The following is a 25,793-nucleotide window of genomic DNA, read 5'->3' as shown; positions in this document are numbered from 1 at the left end:
AGACCTGTGTGCACACAAGCCTCCAAGTTACTCTAAGAAGCTTCCTCCTCCTACGTGCCACCATGCAGAGTGTTAGAACAGCCCAGCCACAGGGTACTTTCCTAGGTGGGTCCTGAGCCTCTACCTGCGGTGCCACTCCCTACATCAGCATTTCCCTCTGAGAGCTGTGCCCTCAGAGCTGGGGCTGCTGTCTAAATCTTGACTGATCCTCATTTCCAAGTGATTCTCTAGCCTTATAACATTCTGCTTTCTAGAAGCCCCATCAGGTGATGATTGTATGGACTTAAGATGGCCTGGTGCGGAGAGAGCTGATGAATCCATCTGCAAGTCCACTGATCAGTTTGGGGAGGGAGCATGTTCCATGGGGAGAGCTATAGCATCATGTCTGTAAAGAGGGACCAGGTGACCCCCTGTGGGGTGGCCGGAGAGGAAAGGGGGCTGTATTGAAGGAGTGGAGAGAAGTGTGTTAGTGAGGACAGGACTGTGAGCCAGCTTTGGAAGTAAAATGGCAGGTGGTTGGAATCTAATGTGCTTGGTTGATAGAAAAACTTGTCCTGGGATGTGTGTTGATGAACATATGATGGGCAGTGTGTGAGCAGGACTAATATGAATCCAGATACAGCATGTGACAGTGCCAGACATGGGAATAAATAAGTAGGCTCCTATCCGATACCTGCTAAAAACTACATTTAATCCTCCAGAATAAATCAGCAAACCTCTCCTAGTGCTTAAAGACACTGTGTCAGGATACAACCTTTGATACTACAGTGCCCAGGGTATGGTCTGTGCATTCTGGTTTGAACGTGACTGGAATCATTTACTCTGCCACCCTGGAGGAGTTACAGGACCTTTCTAAGCTTCCTGTAAAGGGGGATCCATGAGAAGGCCCACTTCCTAAGGTCGCAGGGAGGAGGAAATGAGATAATTCAGATACAGCAGACAGCTGAGCACCTAGCAATCAACTTTAAAACAACAAGGATAAACAGCAGTGCGAAGTTAAAATCCAGATTATCTAATAATGTACGTTTATTGATCCTTCCCCCCCACCATGAAAAACTTTTGGGCTTTAATTAAATTTCCTGAATTACCCTGTTTCAAATTATACCAGGAGTGCTGAGACCATAATTGAGATGAGTCAGTTTCTTGTTTTCAGGTAAAGTGGTGTCAAGACATCCCTGCCTCCCCCACCCCATCGGGTGTTCCCATTTCCACTTGAGGGATTATAGCCCTGTCGGCTTGTATCTGTCTGCATTCTTACCTGGCTTGGGGCCTGGAGGGTAAAAAGGCAGTAGAAACAAAATATGCCATGTAAAGTTACGCTGATGAGGGGAGCATAAAGGGAGCTGAAGGGAGAGAGGGCGGCTGTTCTTAAAACAGTGGTTAATAACATGCCTGATGTCCCTGCCTACTCAGAACCCACTGGGAGGCTGGGCCGGAGCTTCTGCCCCAGCAGATTCTGGTCAATATGTTGCTTGTCCATTGTGAAGACTTTTAAACATTTTACACTTGTGCTTCTTCAAAAGCACATAGATTATCCTCAAAAGGCTTTTATTTAGTTAGTTATTAATTGGTGGCTAGATATGATAGGATTTAAGAACATAGAAAAAAGAAATAGAAAGATATTTCAGGATGCAACAGGACTCCTTCATCGCCGTGTGGCGACCTCTCTGAAGAGCTTTTGCATCAGAAAATGTTGTCAATGTGATTTGAAAATTCCAAGCATGGTTTTAAAAATATTTAACAGAGCAACAGAAAATTGTTTTTCCACTGTGTTATTACAGTGAGAAACTTTTCTAGTTGTTATCTACCTAAAGATAATGTAAGAAACTAATTTGGGTGTTATACATGTATTTATGCTAAATGTCTTTTCAATGGCTATAACAGATCTTGGGTTTTATTACATGTATACACATCCACAGGGAGTCAGTAACAAAAAAATCAGTACAAAGTGAGCAAGGACAGTTGGTTTCCCTAATGCTTGTCAGAAGCGTAGAAAGGCATCCGGTTGCTTTAAGAACTTTACAATGTTAGTACCAATCCTGTTTCTTAGTACCTTGTTTCTATCAGATTCTGACTCTCAGCTCAGAAGTGTTTTTTGCTTAAACCTTTGGGGGAGAACGAAATAAAGATTCCAGTTGTCTTCAAGGGAGGATGTACTTCTCTTTCGAGTCAACGTTTCTGTTTTTAACAGAAGTCCTGTTCCCCATCCTCTCTCCACAATTCTTCTGGGGAGAGCAGCCGACTCCCGCCTTTCTAGACCTGGCCTTCCCACCCAGGGGCAGCTCCCCCTCTGCCGGGAGGAAAACAATAGAGGGGCCCAGCCGGCACATGTATCATCTGTCACAGCTTAACCAGAAGGCCATGCCTGACATTCTTTACTGATGGTTCATGTATTGCAAGTATTGCAGAAGGTAAATGAGGCCGAAACCTCCCAATTTTGTATGCTTTCAGTCAAACATCTCAGAGCCATTAACAGACTTCCACATGTTGCCAGTAAGATCACCTGTATCATAAAGTAGAAAACTCTGAAATGAAAACTGGCAGCTTATCAGCTACAGGAGCTGCTTTTAACTTTTTTTTCTCCCCCTCCATTCCCCTATCCTATCCTTTGTATTAGCTCATCAACTGCCTTCATATTAGAGTTGAGTACTTTGGATTCTTGCTTCTCTATTCTTGTGATGCTTTACTAAGAAGAATGTGTTCCACTGCTTTTAACTTTTATTTAGGGTACCAGAGCCCCCCCTTCCCTTTCCCCTTCTTTCTCTTTTACCGTTTCCCCCTTCTCCTTTCCCCTTCTTTTCCCCTCTCACTCTTCCCCCTTCCCCCTTTGTCTTCCCCTCATTTTATTCCCCCTCCTGCTCCCTAAGGATGTTGGCAGAAGTTGTGGATTTTCAGCTTGGTTCTCTGTGGCCAGGGTCTACATTATGTAGACTCATAGAAAACATGGCCCCCACAATAAGAGCGTTTGTTCCCAGGCTGGCGCAGTGGCCAGAGACCCCCCAGCTCCCATTTCTTTGGCTGCACCTCCCTGGAAGTGCATAGAAAAAGAAGACAAAAGAGATTAACTTGAAGATTAACCCTCTGATACTTCATCTGCTGGCTACAGCAGGGAATTTTGCTATAGACCCTGTGCAGTGGCTTATTTGGAAAAGTAACATGTTTTCAAGTTTTTAAAAAAAAAAACAAACCACCTTTCTATACTCTTACAGTACTTTGTAAATTATTCTTACGGTATTTAAATACATGGTTGTCATGTGACTCATTTCTTTTCCAAGTCTTCTTCCCATGATCTCGTGTGAGCACCTAGAGCAGCAGTTCTCAACCTACAGGTCGCGACCCACAGGAGCTGTATTAAAGAGCTGAGAACCACTGACCTAGAGGGTCAGAGATGACCCTTCGTCATTTCTGAATGCCCCTTGCCCTTCACACAGTTCCTGGCACATAGATGTGCCCCTCACAAACATAATCTGTATTAATTAAATGTTATTATAAAGCTATTAAATGAGTTCAATGCAGCCATTATAGGCAATTACAAGAAAGCACCACGTTGTTAACCAGAGTCAGCCCTGGGGAGTGCAGAAGGAGGAGAGACCGCTGGGGAGAGGGGATGTTTTCACCTTATGTACTGTGACTGGGGAGTAGTTGTTTTTACATCAAATGACGCTGGATGTGTAGATGCGTCTGCCCTGGCTCTCAAGACTGGCAGTGCCCCCGCCAGGCTTCCCGGGAGCAGGGGCTCACCTCTGTCCTCTCTGAGCTCACCAGGGCCAGTTTTCCCCCCTCTCATGACTCTGGACTTCCTCTTCCCACCTTCTCCCTCCCGAAATCTGTAACCTGTTCATGGACAGAGGGACGAGTCAGTTCATCTTTTCTTCCTGCTCCTGCATCGCACCCACTTCCCACCCCGCTCCTTCCTTTGCTGACTGTCTCTATCCTCTTTTCTCTCTATCTAAACTCGTCATCCTTGGCGACAGCCCCACCCTCACCCCGCTATGAGTCTGCTCCTCTCCCTAGGAATCGACCACTTCCATCTTTGCCTGCTGTGCCTTAGGTACCCACCAAGTACGTCTAGTCCCACGGCCAAAGCACTACGCAGTACTGATCTGTTTACACTTGGCTCTCCCACTAGGCCAGGAGCTTCCTGGGGGAAGGGATCGTGTTTTATTCACTTTTAACATTTCTAACATGTAAAACAGATCCTAGCACATGTTCTTATGTTCTCAAAAAGAAGGGAAGGAGAGTTTCTATGAACGAATGTGCTTTTAAACTGTAAATTGACATATGAACCTAAGTTATTCTAGTTTCAGAGGCATCCCAATGTCATATGTGAAATTTAGAAGGCAAGTTTTTGGATAAACAGATGACTACTTTCTGGGAAAGGGAGGGGGGTTGGAAAAACAGAAAAAGGCACTTCCTCCAAATAAAAACAAACAAGAAATCATAAGAGTCTTATCAGAGGGCCTAGCATTTAGAAGCAGTAACAACAGAAGCTAGACTAAAAACAGTGACCCCTAAAACCACTAGCTGGAATTTTGAAATATGAGTAAGAGGATGTAGAAACAGGAGCAGGACCTTGTATGTTTTGTTTCTACAGTAGGTATGGGCAAGAAGTGAAAAGGTAGAAAGGATATAAAATGTGTTATAATTAAAGTAACTTTTTCATTATGGCTCATCTTCCTTATTAAATAGGTTATAAATTTAAAACATTCATTTTTTGAGACAGAGTCTCACTCTGTCACCCTGGGTAGCATGACATGGCATCATTGCTCATAGTAACCTCTAATGCTTGGGCTTGAGCAATCCTCTTGCTGATGCCTCCCAAGTAGCTAGGAATACAGGTGCCCACCACAACACCCAGCTAATTTTTCTATTTTAGTAGAGAGGGGGTCTCACTCCTACTCAGTCTGGTCTAGAACTTGTGAGCTCAGGTGATCCAACAGCCTTGGCCTCCCAGAGTGCTAGGATTATATGCATGAACCACTGTGCCTGGCCACATCTAAAATGTGATATCAGAGGAAGAAGAGAGAGTCCTTTCAGGGCATCTTCTAGAAATAAGGCAATCTGCCAAGGGTGCTGGATTTGCCTTCTGTCTCAGCTCTCGTTAAAGAAAGAACTTCCTGTGCTGTACTTTCTGCAGGATCCCCGATGGGTGGTTCTCGAGACCAGGGTTTCTCAGGCTATCTGTAGTGAGGGACGTGTGTGTGTGTGTGTGTGTGTGTGTGTTTTATTCAGGTCTGTCACACACTGATTCTTTTATAAAATACAATGAAGAATTTTAAAAAATACTAGGAAAACCAAACAAAAAAGAATAAGATATGCAAAATGCAATAAAATGTATTATGAGCTTGAGCAGATATTAAGTTATGCTTAATAACTTGGTCAAGCTCTACTGTAACAGCTCCTACATGCTGACTTCACATATCTGTGCTCACCTGGAGGTGGACACCACTGAGCCAACAGTTTGCAGACTGGCTCCTGTCCATATAACCCACTTTGGATGGTACCAGCTTAGGCTCCACTTGGAGATAGTCAATAATGGACATTATAAGGAAAGAAAAAGTTAATGAGAGGAAGAAACTTACATGCAAATCTCATAATGGTGGAAACCTTCAGGACATAAACTGAGTAGACAATAAATACCCCAGGGGAAATTTCAGATTGCAAAGTAGAAAGTCATCTGAATGCTGAAAATCTTTTTCGTTCTGTCTCTCTGCTCCCCTCCCTCCTTCCCCAAAGTAGAGTGAATCCTTTGATCTTCTTGGAGGAACAATTTTCATTGCAAAAGTTTTAAATTGATCCTTCATTGTTAAGAGGAGGGTAGCCATAGGTGCTGACATGAAGGCAATAAAATTAACAAGCAGTGTGACAGGCTCTAATACATTTCACTGGTGTTCTTACTCTGTCATTTTGAGCCTGGAATGAACTGTCATTATCACTGGGCTCCAAACCTCTCATTTTGGCTACAGATGATTGCGGCTGCTAATACAGTGAAGGTTACAGTAGTTTTCAGTTAACTGGTTAGGGTTAAAGTATCATATTTAAAAGACTTATTTATGATCAGTTGGGAGCAAGTTATGGCCAGATGACTTTGATCTGTTTTCTAGAGCGGCCTACAAAAATTTGGACTCCTAACGATCTATTTTCTCAACAATTTCTGAAAATAAGCAGCTTGTAAAATCTAGTTTCTCTACCATAGACTTTGAGGGTTTTGAAACTCCTTCCGTTGGAGATGGGCCATCATTTGTTGGAAGCAGGCCATGGTTCTTTGTCTCTAACCCCAGATGAAATTCTTTAAGCCCCTTAACTAAATCTTTCTCTCACATGAAGAATTTAGTATCAGGTTTCTGCAAGTGACCAGGCTTCGCACTTGAAGTGAGAAAAAGGATTGTTCATTCTTTCTTAAGCCTCACTGCAGAAGCCTCTGAGGCCAGCCAAGTGGATATGGGGTGCAGCAGTCACCCCTGCCCCACCTCTGTCTTCCAGGTCGCTGTGGACCATGCCCATTAGGATCCTTCTGTTTCACTTTTGTATATTGTGTATCCTTCTAAAGTGTCTGGCAAAGTCTTCTGTTAAATGTAAGCATTCACTGCCTGGGCACAGTGGCTCATGCCAGTAATCCTAACACTCTGGAAGGCCAAGGCAGGTGGATTGCTTGTGCTCAGAAGTTCAAGACCACCCTGAGCAAGAGCAAGATCCTTTATCTCCCTTTTTTTTTTTTTTTTTTGAGACAGAGCCTTAAGCTGTTGCCCTGGGTAGAGTGCCATGGCATCACAGCTCACAACAACCTCCAACTCCTGGGCTCAAGCGAGTTTCCTGCCTCCGCCTCCCAAGTAGCTGGGACTACAGGCATCTGCCACAATGCCTGGCTATTTTCTGGTTGCAGCCATCATTGTTGTTTGGCAGGCCTGGGCTGGATTTGAACCTACCACCTTAGGTGTATGTGACTGGTGCCTTAGCCACTTGAGCCACAGGCACCGAGCCCCCTTATCTACTTTTTAAAAAAGAAAAAGAACTGGGTGTTGTGGCAAGTACCTGTAGTCCCAGCTACTCAGGAGACTGAGGCAGGAGGACGGCTTGAACCCAAGAATTTGAGGAAGTTGCTGTGAGCTATGATGCCACAGCACTCTACCCAGAGTGACAGAGTGAGACTCTGTCTCAAAAAAAAAAAAAAATCATTCAATGCAAGTTGACCATTAGTCCATCCTTTTATACCATGTGTAATTTAACAGAAACACCAATGGATACTTTCCTTCCCCCGGGGAGTGTATTATTCAGTTGTAGCCACATTTAGCTTTTCACATTTCAGCATTAGCAGGTTCTTAAGGTCCTTAGGATTATTCCATTTACAATAGTAAGATTAGGCCCAGATATGGGAGGTTTTAGTGCCAACTACCCTTAAAACTTGTAAATCTAGTTTCTTACTGAGATGACCACTTTCTTAAGAAGAAAAGCTGTTACCACAAAGCTTGTTTAAAAAAAAAAAAAAAATGAACAGGGCGGTGCCTGTGGCTCAGTGGGTAGGATGCTGGCCTCATAATACTGAGGGTGGTGGATTCAACCCTGGCCTCAGCCAAACTGCAACAAAAAATGGCCGGGCGTTGTGGTGGGTGCCTGTAGCCCCAGCTACACGGGAGGCTGAGGCAAGAGAATCACCTAAGCCCAGGAGTTGGAGGTTGCTGTGAGCTGTGATGCCACAGTACTCTAGCGAGGGCAGCAAAAACTCTGTCTCAAAAAAAAAAAGAACATTGGTTCCTGCAAGACAATGATTTTAGTATAAAAGGGCTTGAATGAGCACTTGCTGCAAACTGTGAAGTGTGCTACTTGTGAAAGGAAACGCCGCCACCCCGCCTGTGTTCACTGAGGAGCATGAAGAGCGAGCCAGAGAGAAGGTGGATTAGTAAAATGTGTAAGAAACAATTATCTGAAGGTCTAGAATTTCCGCTCCTTTCGCTGGCTGCACCTACACGTGACGGTGTTTGCTGCTGGCCACCGACTGCAGCTGCGGTGCTGGGGTTTCCAGGCCTGGCTGACTTCTCGCAGGGCCACTTCCTCCGGAGCCTGGCTGGCCAGCCAGGTTGCATTTGGTAGGCAGCCATGCTGCGCCATGCAGCCGGGCCGGGGGACTGTGTTTATTTTTTATTTTACGTTATTTCAGCTGTTTTCACTTTTTCCTTTATTGTCTTCTTGCCTCCTACAGAGTCCTTTTTCAAGCCTTGCTGGGGGAAAGGGGCCCGCTCAGTTATGAACTCTTCAGCAGATGGGGGGAGGCCGCTCTCCCCTCTCAGCAGTGCAAATAGCTTCCCAGCCACGTGGGTTTAACCCACTGTGGGTCTCAAACCACATTAGATGCCTATGGGAGCCAGTTCTCTGTTAACACCTGTCAAATCACGGCAGAGTTTTCCATGGCTCATTAACATAGCCTGTTAGCATAAGTGAATTAGGTGCTTATTTTTTAAAAACACTTTTGTTCCCCAAATCAGTAGTTGATGAACAATTTGATTCTTTAGCAACTTTTCTGACTTAAAGGTTATGTTGAAAACAATTCTGTCCCATTGCAGAATTTTTATTTCTGGTTTTCCTTTAGACGAATTTTAGAGTAGTTTTTTATCATATAAATAATTCAAGGAAACAGTAGATGATGTTGTCAGGCCAAAACTCTGACAGTATCAGAGCGAGGGTCCTTCCACATCAGCCGTCAAGGGAAGCTCTAAACAGGGTGTCCAACCTTTTTTCTTTTCTGCCACCCATTGGAAGAAGAGGACTTGTCTTGGGCCACACATTAAATACACAAACAGTAACGAAAGCTGTGAGCAAAAGAAAGGCCCCATGTATACTATTTGCAATATCTGACACTGGCACCCTGGATAAGCAAAACAGGCCTCAAATAATCTGCGTGTGGCCTGGAGGCCTCAGGTTGGACACCCTTGCAAGTCTAATACACTTGGGGAGTAGAAGCCTTATCCCACAGTCTTTCTCCTTATTAAAACTCCATGTTCTACAAATAGGTAAGTATTATATTCATCAATAAGAAAGCAAATCAATGAGTTATGAGTACATTAGTATAATCACTTGAAGCAGATATGGAAGTCATGTAGAATAATTAAAGATGACTTGTAAAAGAATAGAAGTTTTTAAAGCATCCTTCTCGTTGATTTTACAGGATTACCTTGACTGTATCAGGGACCAAACAAAACTTCCCCTGGGGACTGAAGAAAGATTAGCCCTCTTTGGAAACATACAGGACATCTATCACTTCAATAGGTAAGTAAATATTCAAAAGATTGGGCCGGGTGTGGTGGTGGTGGCTCATGCCTGTAAAATCCCAGTGCTTTAGGAGGTCAAAGTGGGAGGATGGCCTGAGACCAGCCTCGGCAAAATAGAAAAACCCCATCTCTTAAAAAAAAAAAATTTAAAAATTAACTGGGTGTGGTGGTGAACACCCATGGTCCTAGCTACTCGGGAGGCTGAGGTGAAAGATCACTTGAACCCAGGAGTTTGAGGTTGTATGAGCTATGATGATGCCACTGCACTCAGCTGGGACAACAGGGGATGTCCCTATCTCTTAAAAAAAATAAATAAATAAACTATTATTCTCACAAAGAACATGGTGAACTGTTTCTTAAGTGAATGTGGCCTAAGAAAATGTTACCCGTAATCCCTGATTCAGCTTCATAAATTTTTGTGGGCTATGGTGCCATGAAGTTTTCTCCCTAGAAGCATCCTCGTCATCTTATGAGTCTCACATTTGTTCAATATTCTCTCCCTTTCCATCCTCCTGGCTCAGAAGAGACCTATTCGGCCTAGCAGGGCACAACAGGACAGGAACAGGACATCTGAAAGTACAAGCTTGCTTAGTCTCCTGCAGCCCCAGTTAACACCAGATTTTCCCTATGTTTTCCTCTGCCTGGGAAGCGGCCAGACGTGGTAACACACAATAAATACTTTGTCATAACACGTAAGATGTAATTAATTAATGATTTACAATAATTCATATATTAAGTATTTCCCATGGCAACAGGTACTAGACTAGGAAATTTAATAGTGATCGTGACCGATAAGGAACTGAAAGGCATGGGAGCAAGTAAATAAGTTATTATAATGATGCTGCTCAGAAGACAAGTTAGTAGGCAGGGTAGGGGCGCAGATGCCACTGCTCAGATATGTGGGTTTGCATCCCAGCTAAGCCAGGTGTGTGTCCTGGGTGAGTGTCTATTGAAATAGTCTCTCCCTCATGTCAAATCTTTGCTCAATCCTGCTTTTTCCCTGAGGCGTACACACATACCCCTTTTCTTCCTCTATTTCTTCTTTGCCTTGTGCCATTTGTCAATTTCTAACATGCTCTGTGCTTGACTTTTCGGTCGTGTCTAGTGTTTCTCCCCCAACCCCCCCCCCAACTTGGAACGCTATACGTGAACGGGAACTGTTGTGTTACTGCTCAGTGTCTGGCCCATAGGAGATACTCAAACTTGTGTTGAATGAAAGAATGGAAAGGATAGGAGAATCCCCCTCATGTGGTTACTGTGAAGCTTCAGTGAGCTGATACACCCAAAGTGCCAGCTCAGGGTAAGCACCAAAATACTAACCAGCAGTGATCTTGACTTTGTTATCAATAAAATTCTATACTGCCCTGTTAGTTTGTGACTTAACTGTAATGCAAGACAAATCCTACCCATCTTGGCTTTATAAAATTGGCGAATGTGAGCTCCTTGAGAGAAGGATCCTTTGCTCCACTTGAATCCCTAAGCCCCAGCATGACCTGATCTCTGGGAGACACATTAACTTGAATGAATTTATCCTTTCATTCTCAAAGCCCAGGATGTAGGAAATGCCAGGGTTAAGACAGGATTTTTGTCTCCTTTGATCCAGTAGACTTTGGAAGACAGTTCATATATTCTGAATCAGGGTTTCTCAACCTGAGATCACCTGGGAAGCTTTTTTAAAAAATACGATGGCTTGGCTCAGCACCTGTGGCTCAAGTGGCTAAGGCACCAGCCACATACACCTGAGCTGGTAGGTTCGAATCCAGCCCAGCCCACCAAACAACAGTGACGACTGCAACCAAAAATAGCCAGGCATTGTGGTGGGCGCCTGTAGTCCCAGCTACTTGGGAGGCAGAGGCAAAAGAATTGCCTGAGCCCAGGAGTTGGGGGTTGCTGTGAGCTCTCATGCCATGGCACTCTACCCAGGGCGACAGCTTGAGGCTCTGTCTCAAAAAAAAAAAAAAAAAGCGATGGCTAGATCCTACCTCCAGGTATTCTGACCCTCAGGTATTTGTAATATGCAACCATGGCTGAGAAACACTGTCTAATAAGAAAATAGAGAAAAGGCAAAGAGACTGAAGAATCCAGATTTGTACGTTCCTTAGTAATGTGTGTGTGGAAAAGCAGCCCCCGTTTAGCAGATGCTGATAAAATCCTGCAAGCCCCTGCCTGGCCTCTCCTCCTAGAGCCCACTAATGGCCCTATAACCCAGAAAGAGGCAGAGGGCTTTTGTGGTCTGGCTGGAAGCTGATGGTGCTGTGTATTTATAGAGCGCTCACTCCGCACCAGAGACCATAGAGCTTTAGATGCGCTATCACTTTATATGAATCATCTGGGCCTCTCTGATGCCAAACCTCAGGCCGTTAGCCCTGTGCCCTCCTGCGGGAGCGGAGCCCAGCTTTTCAGGCCATGGTTCGTGAAGCTTATCCCAGAAGGGTTTTATGCTGCCTGGTCTGTAAATCTTCATGTGTCCCCTAATTTAAAGATAGAGTAGAAGGAGTTAGTAAGAGACCTTTGCAGTCTGTCCCATCTGCAGAAGATAGATGACTGAAAAGACCTTTCTGTTTCTGAATCGATTCTCTGTTCTTTTCTACTTGATGTTCATTGAACCTGAAAGTCTTGTCTAAAATAACCTGAATTGAGGGAATGAGAACCCTGATGATATGTGAGGCATCAGGATAATGGCAGAATTACAAGTGATTGTGTTCATGCCTGTCCCTTCCATTGATGACAATGGTATATTCCCTATGAAGGCATCATCTCATTTAATCTTCTTAACAGCTCTGGGAGGTAGATAGGATGCATATATATACACACATATATGAGGTAGGACAATAAGTTTGAAAACTCATTAGAAAAAGTGCTACATATCTCAGAGCTGAATATCACTATGGTCACCTTCAAAGTACTCCCCCTGGGAAGCTATGCACCAGCCCCAGCACCTAGTCCACCTATCAAAGCAGTTTTGGAGGCCGGACACAGTGGCTCGTGCCTGTAATCCTGATACTCTGGGAGGTCGAGGCAGGTGGTAGATCTCCTAAGCTTAGGAGTTTGACACCACTTTGAGCAAGAGCAAGACCCCGTCTCTACTAAAAGTAGAAATACTAGTCAGGTGTTGTGGTGGGCACCTATAGTCCCAGCTACTTGGGAGGCTGAGGCAGAAGGATCACTTGAGCCCAGGAGTTTGAGGTTGCCATGAGCTATGACTCCATAGCACTCAACCCCAGAGCAACTGAATAAGACTCTGTTTCAAAAAAGGGGGGAGCAATTTTGGAACTCTTTCTCTGGAATGGCCATCAGAGTATCATACGAGGTCTGACAAGGAAGTTCACAAACTCATCCTAGAAAATATGGACTGGCACTGGTGTTGGGGCTTCCCAAGGAGAATACTTCAAAGGCGATGGTAGTGATATTCAGCAAGAAGATACGTAGCACTTTTTCTAGGATGAATTCACTAACTTAATTGTCCAACCTTGTGTGTATACTATATACACACACAAGGTGACCATAAAGTTGGTGTGCAATTTTATATACAATTTAAAATTGCACAGAAACTACATTTTCTAGATGAGAAATCAGTCTTACAGTATAGAAAGTCCTTTGTGCAAGGACATAGATCTAGAAATCCAATCTAGTCCATTTTGAACACTCAGTTTTATTAAATCTCTAATACCATTCACTTTTGAAAACTATTTTCTTGTTTTACTTTTACAGTTGAATTGTCTATAGTGTTTTGTCTTTCATTTTTATTTCCTTCTCTTAAACCTAGAATCTAAATTTGGAGCCCATATGTATTTGTTACTATTATATTTGGTTGAGTAGGAGTATTTATGTGACTTTTTATGTTAATGCTGCTTATGAATCCTTATGATATACCTTACATCAATTGATTTCAAAGATACAGCTATCTGGCCTGCCTATGGTTGGGGCTTAAAATAATTCTTAAAGTTTCTATGATTAGTGAAGGACCAGGTTTTTCCACATAATAATATCGTGGCCAACTAGGCAAGACTTAAATCGCTAAAATTAAAGGGGGCAAAAAGAAATGGTTTTATGCTGACTATTTTCTTCTTTTTTTTTTTTACAAGATTGTAAAATGCAAAAAGCCATAAAGTAATGTTAAAAACCCATGAACCACCTCCAGCCCCGTCAGAGCCTTTCTTTCTGCTATATTTGCTTTAGAATTTTTTTGAAACTTAAGAATATTGAAGCTATAACATTGAAGCCACTTATAAACTCTTTCCCAAATACATTCTGCTCTGTTGAGAATGATATCCTGTCCCTTGGGGACAGGGAAGGGAAAGAAGAATCTGGACTTGATAGTGGCTGCCAATTTCTGTGGTGTAAATATCCCCATCACAGCAGATTTCAAGGTTCTAACACAACTGAACATGGAATTAATAAGAGATGTGCAGAATTTGCTCAGGCAAACCAGTATAATCTGGCTTGGCACAACACCGTACTGTAACTGCTATCCAAGGGTTGGTGTTTCATTCCCAAGCTTGGTTCTGTTGCCTTGACTGTGTGAGTATTTATTTAAAATGTGTAACGTTCTTTCACTTATTTCAAACGTGGTGTAAATGACATCAGATTGTTTTTACTCAGCATTGTTTCTGAGGTTTATGCCTCTAGTTCATGGAACTGCTATGTAATACCCACTGGGGAGCGTCTTCTTCACCACTTTGATTTCTGCTGTGATTTTTCTGGCACATATCCATTGCCTGTTTTTCTGTTAGGATGTTTTTTCTTATTGTCATATAGGCACTCCTGAATTTTGGCTGGTGATCTTTGTGCACTATGTGAGTTGCACATATCTCCTGGTATGAGATGTATCTTTTAGCTTTAATTACAATTTTTTCAAGAAGTTTGATAAACTTTTTATAGTATATAGAATGTGCATTTTAAAAATGTTTAGGCTTAGCGCCTGTAGCTCAAGCAGCTAGGGCACCAGCCATATACACCAAAGGTGGCAGGTTCAAGCCCAGGCTAGGCCTGCCAAACAACAATGACAGCTACAACCAAAAAATAGCTGAGTGTTGTGGTGGGTGCCTATAGTCCCAGCTACTTGGGAGGCTGAGGCAAGAGAATCATTTAAGCCCAAGAGTTGGAGGTTGCTGTGAGCTGTGACACTACAGCACTCTACAGAGGGTGCCATAGTGAGACTCTGTCTCAAAAAAAAAAAAGTTCTAATTTCAGGTCATAAATATACTTTTTTTTTTCCAAAAAGTCTTAAAATTTCACCTTTCACATTTTGTCCTTTATCTGCCTAATATTGAAAGTATTGTATACAATAGGAGATCCAAATTCTTATTTTCATATGACTACCTAGGAGTTACACCACTGCTGATTGTAAAGTACATCCTCTCCATTCTGATTCATAGTTCTGCCTGCCTTGCATGTCCCATACACATGGATGTGTGGGTCTGTTTCTGGGCTCTTTGTTCTTGTTCATTGGCTATTGTTCCATCCTTCCCCTCTGCGACACTTTCTCGGTTTTTTCAAACCACATTGTTCTCTCTCAACACTGACTTAGCTTTTCTCAACTCTACATTATCAAATGATTTTTTTTTTTAGTGAGGACTATATATGATTTTTAAAATTTCAGATTAAGATAGATGTGACTAAGTTACACAGTTTGTATTTTTTTTTTTTTTTTGAGACAGAGTCTCAAGCCGTCACCCTAGGTAGAGTGCCATGGCATCATAGCTCACAGCAACCTCCAACTCTTAGGGTCAAGCGATCCTCTTGCCTCAGTTTTTCTATTTTTAGTAGAGATGGGGTCTTGCTTTTTGCTCAGGCTGGTCTCGAATGTGTGAGCTCAAGCTATCCACCCACCTTGGCCTCCCAGAGTGCTAAGATTACAGGTGTAAGCCACTGTGCCCACCCACAGTTTGCATTTGTAAGGTTAATGTCCAAGTTGTAGTTGTGGCCTTCACTCAGTGTGCCTCATACCCCATGCATTGTACCCTTTGGGTGGAAACTTACCAAACCCCTTCTTCTACCAACTTGAATTTGAGGCTATTCTCATGGGAGCCTACAGTTGTTAATCTACTAGTCTCAATTTAGTACTGAGTATATGTGACGCTTGTTTTCCCATTCCTGTGATATTTAGCTTAGGAGACTCTTTTCCAGATCCATCAAGGTTGTTCAAAGATACAAAATCTCCACCTTTTATGGCCGAATAGTATTCCATGATATGCATATACCACAGTATATTTTTCCATTTATGTCTTGATGGGCACTTGGTGGGCACTTTCCACATCTTTGATTGTGAATTGAGCTGCTATAAACATTCAAGTGCAAATGTCTTTATGGTAAAATGTCTTTTTTTGTTTTGGGTAGATATGTAGTAAGATTGCAGGATCAAATGGTGGGTCTACTATTAGTTCTTAAAGGAATCTCTGTACATCTTTCCATCGTGGCTGTACTAGTTTGCATTTCTACCTAAAGTGCATGAGTGTTTTATTTTCTCCACACTCACCAACATCTGTTGCTTTGGGATCTTGTGATATGGACCATTAGGGGTTAGGTGATATCTCAGAGTGGTTTTGATTTGTATTTTTTCATGTGTTTATTAGCCATTTGTCCACATGGGAAAATTTTCTGTTCATGTCTCTTGCCCAGATTTTAGTGGGAAATACCTTCCTCCAACTTGTTAACATAGCCTTCATGTCATTTTCTTAGTTATTGTATTAAGACATTTATATTCTACATTTAGAGAGATTCACATGTACCCTTATAGGATGAACCATAGGCGTGATTTCAAATTGTGTATGGAAATAGCACCCCGTACCCCATGATTGTATTAATGTACACAACTATGATTTAATTTTTAAAAAAGGAAAAAAAATCAGATTTTAATGGGGTGGTTTGCTTTTTTCTTACTGATTTTCAGGATTTTGTTAATTGGTTAAGTTCCTTAAAGCACTCTGTTGAGATTTTTATTGCAATCCCAATAAATTTATAGATTTTTATCAGAATCAATACATTTGCAATATTGTCATCTTATGGATAAATAGCTCTTCAAAAAAAAACCTTTAAATGCCCTTTAATAATATTTTATAATTTTTCCATTATTTGCATACAGATAAACTTGAAAACTTTATTCCTAGATGCCCTTTGGTGTTACTTTGACTAGAACTTCTTTTTCTATTTTTTTAATTAGCTATTTTCACCTAGGAATACTTTTTTTTAAATATGTTGATACTGTCTCTAACTAACTTTCTAAACTTTCCCACGAGTTCTAATATAGTAGTGTATGAACGCTCTTGGATTTCTACGTAGGCAATGATATTGTCAAAACATGTGCAGAATTTATCTTCTTTTACAGTTTTTCTACCCTTTGTGTCTTTTTCTTGTCTTATTGCTTTGGGTAAGTCTTCCTGTACCATGTTGTTTTTGATGTTGTCATCCTTATCTGGTTGACATTAGCAGAAATGTTTTACCATTAAGGATGATATTTGCTGGGAATTTAGTTAAATACTTTTCTCTTTTTCCTACTTTGGTAAAATTCTATTGTGAACACTGAGTATTAAATTCTATTCTTTTTGATAACCAAATCTCTCTCTCTTTTCACCACTATGATAGCCTAGATGTTTAAGTCTCTGATTTGGTGTCTGGAGTAAGTTGCCAAATGATCAAGAAAAACTGAGTTAGTCAATTTGAACCAGCCCCTATAAATCCCAAATAATTTTTTTACTGCCAACCAAAGAAGAAATACCAACTTTAAAAAAAAATTAAGTATCCCCCTTTTGGAATAGAGAAAAGCTACCTTAACTATAATTTGGATCTTAAGAATGTGAAGTGAGTAAATGAAGACCGTTCGTCCATATCGAATGTCTGTTTTTTTTTTTTTTTTTTTTTGAGACGGAGCCTCAATCTATCCCTCTGGGTAGAGTGCCATGGCATCACGCTCACAGCAACCTCCAACTCCTGGGCTCAAGCGAGTCTCCTGCCTCAGCCTCCCAAGTAGCTGGGACCACAGGCGCCCACCACAACGCCTGGCTATTTTTTGGTTGCAGCCGTCATTGTTGTTTGGCGGGCCCAGGCTGGGGATTCGAACCCGCCACCTTAGGTGTATGTGGCTGGCGCCTTAGCTGCTTGAGCCACAGGCGCCGAGCCGAATGTCTGTTTTTAAAACTGTTTTTTTAAACAGATTAAAATCCTACAAGCTCTTTCTCTTTCCCAAAAGATCAGAGTAAAAATGTCCTTTTTCCTTCAATTCTTTATTCATCATACCTACGTTAAGTCATTGCTATGTGTGAAGCACTGAACTTAGGTCTAACAGCAGAAAGATGAATGACATCATTGTACAACAGAAGGAGGAAGTCACATAATCAAGGAAGGAGCAGAACGCTTCGAGAATTCTGAGGAATGTGTAATTAATGTTGTCTGAAGGGCTAGTGAAAGCTTTTCAGAGCAAATAACTTACGTCTGAAAACAAAACATTATTGGACCATGCTTTCTTTTCCCCTTGAAATATGATTTAGAGAGTGAATCATCAGATACCTACAGCAACGAGGCAAAGGGAGGTGGAACGGTTTTCCTTTTTAGTGCATTTTCATACCACCACAATGTCTAACTTCTGCACAAGGACAAATGTTTGGACCTGCAGATTTTTTTTCAAGGGGACTTTTCCAGGCCAGAGCTAATGCATTAGTGAAATTAATGGAACATTTTCTGTCCCCACATACACATGTATCTCTGCGGATGCAACAAGTTTAAATGCCAGCTGGCCTAGTTAGGCAGCAGGAAAGGGAAGCTGTTTAGAGTCTGCTGCAGCCCAGAAGAGGAAAGGCCCCATCCCCGAATCTCTCACAGTGGAAAGCAATAGAATAGTCAAGGTCCTAATACAATTCCTGCCATCACGTTCACATCAATGGTCAGGAATTTTTCACATGGACTATGTTCTGTAAAAGAGAGAAGTGTCTCTTCTAATCACCCACTCGCATAAGGTGAGCTGAGCTCAATTTCATAATTTTTTTCATGGCCCTACCCAAAAGGGGGAAACATTTAAAATAATTACTCAAGGAAAAGAGAAAAAAAAATCTAAATTCTAAAAGCAAGATGGTTGTAGTCTTTTTTTTTTTTTTTTTGAGACAAAGTCTTACTCTGTCCCCTGAGTTGAGTGCCATGACGTCACAGCTTCAGCGACCTCAAACTCTTGGGCTCAAGCTGATCCTCTTGCCTCAGCCTCCAAGTAGCTGGGACTAGGGGCACCTACCACAAGGCTGGCTAGCTTTTCCATTTTTAGTGGAGACAGGGTGTTGCTCTTGCTTAAGCTGGTCTTGAACTCCTGAGTTCAAGTGATTCACCTACCTCAGCCTCCCAAAGTGCTAGGATTACAGGTGTGAGCCACTGCACCCAGCAGCTATTCTATTTTTAGCTTTGAGTACAAAGCATATCCTGAACTGTCCTTCCTCTGCTGTGCGTGCAGGTGCACAGTGGGGACACTGGCACAGGGAGAAACCTGCAGTTGCTACCCTGTCAGGCCAGCACTCGAGGATAGTCCCATTTCTGGTATTTATGAGTGCTCTCAGCGGCTGATGCACCGTGTTCAGGCCCTCTACTGTGCCCCCGTGGTACTTCCCTATTCCTGTAGCGGGTTGTTTTCCTACACCCCCCACATTCAGCTGCTCACTGACCTCCACCCACAATGGCTTCTTCCTTTGTGTGCTTCACACAAGAACGCATCAAGCTCATTCTGTCCTGGACTTGCAGCCCCATTACTCCAAGGATGTTCTCTTCTAAGTCATGCACTCAAATATCACCCCTCAGAGAACCTTCCCTGAGTGTCCTACCTCTCCCCACCCCCACCCCTTCTCAGGTGTGCCATCCCCCTCCCCTCTTGATTTCCTTCAGATCATATAGTACACTCTAATATTATGTCGTCTGTTCACTCACTTATTAACATTTATCACCTGTGGTCAGAACAAAAATGCACGGGACAGGGCCTTTGTCCTTCTTTCCCCTTTAACCTCACTGCCTCCAACCATGCCTGATGTGGGAGGCTCTCAGGAATTGCTTATTGAATGACAAGAGGACAAGGTGGGTAGGTCAGCTTCACTGGGTTCATAGCCCTGACGGCAAGAGCACGAGAGAAATCCCAATGCCCAATCTTCACTGCTCTCATTTATGTTGTGTTTATTCCATTTTAGAAAGGGGTTGTCAAGGAAAGCTGAGCAGGGAAGTCAAACCAGGCCTCCCATCTGGGTAGTACCATGTTGAAGATGCCATGATGCAGAGTCTGGCCCTTAGCTTTCTTGAACCAGTCAGGAAACAAATCTCACCATAGATATGTTTCTAAAAGAGCAAAGGCCCCAGATTGGAAAGCCCCGCTTCTAACCACGTCTGTGGCCATTAATTAGCCAAGTGACCTAATTGGAGTCACCTCTGTTTTATAAGCCATAGATTCCTTACCTTAAAACTAATGAGGGGTTGGAATGGAAGGTGTCTGAGTTCCCTCTGAGCTCGGTTGTTCTCAAGCAGTGAATGCCAGTTGTTCATGTCCAGGTGAGGTGTACCTGGAGCCTGGGTGGGTCCCTAAAGGTGCTTACCCTACTGGCAGATCTACTCTGGAGATGAAATTGAAGCTTAGAAAAGAGCATAAATTTAGAACATAAGGAGTTAAATATTGTCCAGAAGTATTTCTATTAAGCTATGAGAAGTAAATTATTTTCTGCTAAAAAAGAGGATTTATACTGAAAGACCCAAACGTGACAACCTACATCCATAGCACTCCATCCTCCAGTAACAGAATGCACTGGCCCTAGGTGGCACCTGTGGCTCAAGGAGTAGGGCACTGGCCCCGTATACCAGGGGTGGTGGGTTCAAACCCAGCCCCCGCCAAAACTGGAAAAAAAAAAAAAAAAAAGCACTGGCCCCAAAATGTGGCTGGTTGGCTTTTTGTTTTTAGGTGTAGAGGTGTGTTTTGGCTATTTTTCTTAGACTTTCTCTGTTACCTTATTCAGTATTCAGGTCTCAGTTGAACCACACCTGCTTTTCTATAAAAGACGATACAAATATCAGAACTATGTTTTCCAAACTAAAAATAACCTTACAAAGGGGATGTTTTTATAAGAATATTGAGAAGGATGTTTGAAACTGGAACTGTTTTAAAAGATCCTTTCAATGTACAAGATAGACCAATGGGTTTTAAACTAACAGGGTAGTACCCTGATATAAATTCAGACACCAGCAAATCTTTAACATAGTACCACTTGCTGAGTTTCAGTGTATTATCAAAGAAGGATATCCATTGTATCTTAAGACTATTCCATCTCCTGTATACTTCAGCCAAAGCAACAGATTGTAACAGATTAGATGCAGCAGCAGGATAAGGGAACCCGTTTGTTCTATTAAGTTATAGGTTAGAGAGTTGCAAACTGTAAAACAGTCCTACTCCATTTTTTGTTTCATAAAATCTAACCATGGTAGTTGTCAACTGCCCTACCTTGATCAAGTCCTTAAGTTGACTTAATTTTCATAGACTGGACATGCACCACCTGTACAGATCAGTACAGCAGGCCTGGTTCCTCCTGTTGACCACCTCTGTGAATTGACCAGTTTGTTACAGTCCTTTGGGTGGTCAACTTACAAAGGTTCTACTGTATTTTTCACAAAGTTATGTTAAGATGTATTAGATTTCTTATTAAGTGGATTGATAATTTTTAAATTTAGTTTTAATTTCTAATATAGTAAATCTAGATAGATGTAATCCACATCAAGAATTTTTAAGAGTATAAACCAGTCCTGACACCAAAAAGTTTAAGAACTGCTGCCTTGGAGTGAAGAGTGCGGCGTGATAAGCCCCATCCCTGCCCAGGGTTTATGGTCAGCATTGTGGTGTCTCAATTCAAATATGAAAGAGCAAACAAAGATCCCCAGATTTTGAAGTGAGCCTCCAACATGAATGACAGAAGCTAAAATGACCAAATGGGAACAGGAGCTCAGCAGAAAACAAAGAACAGGAAAGAAAAATACAAAATCATCATCATATTATTGAAGAGAATATTTTACAGTCATGAAATGAGAATAAAAACATAAGCAAGAAACATCCAAAAAGCATGTTTTTCTAAAACTTTGAAATAAAAATATGGTGGTAGAAATGAAGAAATGTAATAAAAGGAATAGGAATAAAGTTTGAAGTCTCCCATAAAACAGGGCAATCAACAGGAAGATAGAAGAGGAAGCATAAAGAAAATTAGAGTATCCGAAGAGAAGATCCAAAATGTGAATAACAGCACAGCAGCTTTACACGGGGCCGGCAGGGAGGCAGAACTCAGGGACTGAGATTCTTCAGGGTTTGGTCCCCAGATCTCTTACATGCTTGAGAGTTACTAAGGACCGAAAAGCTTTTCTGTTTGTGCTTTATTATGTCTTGTTTACTATGTTAGAAGTAAACTGAAAACCTGTTAAAATGTCTATTCATTTACTAATAAAAGTAGGCAGCCATAGCGGTACATTGAGCTCCAGAGGTTACGGCACCAGAGTGAGTGAGAGCCGGACGCACTGGGTGACTCTGCCTCACTGAAGAATAAACACGGGGGGAGGAGATCCTCAGAAAGTGAGAGGCAAAATGTCATCGCATGAGAACCTGTCTGGGGGAGCACAAGAAGCAGCACCCAGAGGCTTCCGTCAACGTCTTAGAATTTTCTAAGAAGTACTCAGAGAGGTGGAAGACCGGATCGGCTAAAAGAGAAAGGAAAATTTTAAGACATGGCAAAAGCGGACAAGGCCTGTCAGAAAAAAGAAATGAAAACCTATATCCCTCCTAAAGGGGAAACAAGAAAGTTCAAGGACCCCAATGCACCCAAGAGGCCTCCTTCAGCCTTTTTCTTGTTCTATTCTGAGTATCACCCCCCAAATCAAAGGGGAACCTCCCAGCCCATCCATGGGTGGTGACGCGGAGATACTGGAAAAGGTGTGGAGTGACACTGCTGCAGGTGACAAGCAGCCTAAGAAGGTGGCAAAGCTGACCAAAAAATATAAAAAGGATATCACTGCATACAGAGCTAAAGGAGAGCTGAGGCAGCCATAAAGGGAGTGGTCAAGGCTGGAAAAAGAAGGAAGAAGGGGAGATAATGAATGGAGACAAAGATCATGATAATTAAGTTTCTTCTACTGCAATAGTTTTGTTGTTGTTTTGGAATTTTTTGTTTTTTTGTCTATAAAACTTTTAACCCCTCCTATATACAACAACTCACTTTGTTTTTTTTTTCTTTTTCTTTCTTTCTTTTTTTTTTTTTTTTGCAGTTTTTGGCCTGGACTGGGTTTGAACCCACCACCTCCAGCATATGGGGCCAGCGCCCTATTCCTTTGAGCCACAGGCGCTGCTTATACAACTCACTTTTAAAGAAAAAAAATTACAACGTAAGGCTGGAGTTAGATATGTTTTTAAACTGTAGCATCTTATTTTGTACAGTTAACACACTCCTGATAGTGTCTTTAGATAGCCCTGCCCTGGTGGTAATTTCTTTAAATTTCAAATTAATATGAAAGTACAAATGTTTAGGTTACATTGTTTTCACTTATAAGGTAGAGTTCAAATTGTAGTTGAGCCCTTCACCCAGTGGGTGTGCTGAATGCACTCACATTGTGCACCTTAGGTGAGATCCCGCCGGTTCTGGTGGTAGTAATCAGTAGGAACTAACCTTGCCTCCTACAGTGTGGGGTTGTGATTGGCATGGAAGTTTAAAGCAGGTTCTTATTGGTACACAGCACAGATTAGTTATATGTGGGGATGGTAGGGTTTTCATTATCTTCAGTTGTCTCTGATGTAACTTATAAGAAATGATTGTTCTAGTAAATGAATACCACTCTGTAATTGCAAAAATAAAAAGTTGTGGCTGCTGTGTTGACATTCGAAATGCTTCTAAGTAAATATAGTTTCAAAACAATAAACCTACATATTTTTAGAAAAATACCCCACTTTGTCATTAAATTTCTTTGTCTTGAAATTGTTGTACCTTTTTATAGATCTCTTTACTGTCCGACTTGCTAGGAGACAACTGAATTCTCATATCTGCTCTTACTTTCCGTCTGTTGTTATCACACATCATGTAGCCTCTGGAGAAGTTCACTGTACTCATGAAACTGAAAGTTAAAAAAAAAAATCCAATAATGTTTCAGTATTCTTAGCATATGGTGACCTTATGGACCTCTTGAAGGGGTCTCAGGAACCCTGGAGGTGATTGGACCACACTTGGAAAACTGCTGAAGATGATTTCCCAAGTTTTCAGGCTGACTTAGTACACGAAAAAGACCCACCCCAAAGCCTACAATCACAAAATTTCAGAACTCTTTTAAGAGAAAACTCTAACAGCTCAAAGTCATATGGAATCTGGTCCAGGGATTAGAATGATATTGGACCCTCAATAAGCAGCATTGGAATTTATAAGGCACGGAATACTCAGAGACAATGACTTCTAACCAAGAATTCTGTAGCCACTGACATTATCAGTCAGGTGCAAAGGGAGAGTATTTTGAAACAGGAAGTGCCTCAGAAAAGTTGCCTCCTGTTACTCAGAAAGCTGCTAGTGGATGCTACAGTCTCCCAAAAGAGGGACCACCCCAGAAATGGTATTGATGAAGCACAGGAGACCAGCGGAGACCAGCGGAGACCAGCGAAGACCATCGTCAGAAAGACATCGAAGAGAGAACCCGGCAAGCCTGGAGAGCAGCTCATGCAGATTGGCACAGAGGACAGAGGTCACCAAGAGACACGTGCAGCCAATAGATTATCTGGTGTTTAAACCCTGACGAGATCTGTACTTCTGGCACGCAGTTTGAGAATATATTAGTGGTGTATGCTTTGAAAACAAAGCAAAAACAAAATGTTAACTCCAGGAAAACAGTTCTACAGGAGAGGAAATGAAATCATGCTATACTCCAAAGCTTAAGTAGGAATAATATGTAGTTTGCGTAGTTTTAAAGATGTAAGTTCTGATGTTTAATCTAATCAAGTTGCATAATAAAACTATTTGAGAGGATGGCAGGAAGGGAAGCTTAAAGAAATTAACAAGTAAATAATGCGTTTTCATTAGTTTTCAGTTCTAGATATTGTCAGCATGCTTAGAAGTAATGGGCCTGCTTATAGCAGAAATAGCTAGAAAGTCAAAAATACTCTAGGCAGTGCCAGCCAAGAATGAGAAACAGTGGCTCACACCTGTAATCCTAGCACTTTGGGAGGATGAGGTGGATAGATTGCTTGAATTCAGGAATTTAAGTCCACCCTGAGCAAGAATATGAGCCCCATCTCTACTAAAAAAAAAAAAAAAGCTAGTTGGATGTTGTGGCAGGCACATGTAGTCCCAGGTACTTGGGAGGCTTAGGCAAGAGGATCACTTAAGGCCAAGAAACTGAGGTTGCTGTGAATTATGAGGATGCCATGAGACTCTATCCAGGGTGACAGAGTGAGATTCCCTCTCAAAAAATGAAGAGAAACAGTAAAAAAACTGTTTCTTTTAGGACTATTTAACTCTATTAGATATGTAATATAGAGCTAATTAAAATAAACACTTAACATGTTAAAATATATATTAATACAACTTACATGGAGTACAATTAGGAAACATGTTAATATTTACACTGAGAATGTCCTCTGACTCACCAATTATAGAATTATATCCAACAGTGGGAGATTAGTTAATTAGGGTACATTCATACAATGAAATATGCTGTCAACTTAAAATGATACTGCCATTAAAAAAATTATATAGAGATTTACATTTGCTTGTGTGTGTGTGTGTGTGTGTGATGGTGTCTCACTCTGTTGCCCAAGCTAGAGTGCAGTGGCATCACTATACCTTATTGCAACCTCCAGTGCCTAGGTTCAAGTAAGCCTTCTACCTCATCCTCCTGAGTAGCTAGGAGAACAGGTATGTGCCACACACCCAGCTGATTTAATTTTGATGTCCACAAAGTTTCACTCTGTTGTTCAGGCTGGTCTCAAACTCCTGGCCTCACGCAATCCTCCCCTGTCAGCCGCCCAAAGAGCACGGGATTACAGGCATGAGCCACCATGGCCTGCCTGGATTTACATTCAAAGAAATGCCTTTTCTTCCCTGGCATATCTTTTCCTATAAAGCACTATCTCTGCTTATAATTTTATCTTTGGTAATGTGATTTTTTTATTGAACGTCTGACTCTTCCAATGGATCAGAGACTTTGTAAGACCCGGGACCGTATTTCCTTTGCTAACTGAAGTGCTGTTCATACTTTGCACTGTGTCTGGTACCTAGGTGGCCATTTAAGGAAGGAATGAGCGTACATGAGCATTTGTGCAGGTGATAACAAACGTCTAGAAAATTGTTAGACAAAGCTTGTCTCTGGGAGAATCATAGGTCCAGCCTGTATTTAAATCCCTGCTCCACCAGGAGCAAGTCCCTCATCTTAGCCTTGGCTACAGTGCTAATAGGGCCTCAATGAATCATGATTCCTTGTGAATGTCATAGACCTATTTAAACTTTTATATAACATGTCCTCTACCAGACAGCTACAATCTAATAGTTCCTTTCTTTTTTTTTTTTTTTT

At 41.9% G+C, this 25,793-nt stretch overlaps 1 protein-coding gene across 1 annotated transcript in view; it reads left to right on the top strand.

Annotated features, from left to right (window-relative positions):
- PLEKHG1 (pleckstrin homology and RhoGEF domain containing G1) overlaps positions 1-25,793 on the top strand; it is a 216,056-nt gene that overhangs the window by 145,428 nt on the left and 44,835 nt on the right. Inside the window, exon 4 of the mRNA XM_023517967.1 lies at positions 9,161-9,261. Coding sequence (XP_023373735.1) covers positions 9,161-9,261 — 101 coding nt within the window. The remainder of the gene's footprint in view (positions 1-9,160; positions 9,262-25,793) is intronic.

Source organism: Otolemur garnettii, unplaced genomic scaffold, assembly GCF_000181295.1.
Source record: "Otolemur garnettii isolate 467f Iridium unplaced genomic scaffold, OtoGar3 scaffold00126, whole genome shotgun sequence".
Taxonomy (NCBI): domain Eukaryota; kingdom Metazoa; phylum Chordata; class Mammalia; order Primates; family Galagidae; genus Otolemur; species Otolemur garnettii.
Note: the sequence above shows the minus strand (reverse complement) of the source record. Positions and strands in the feature narration are given on the sequence as shown.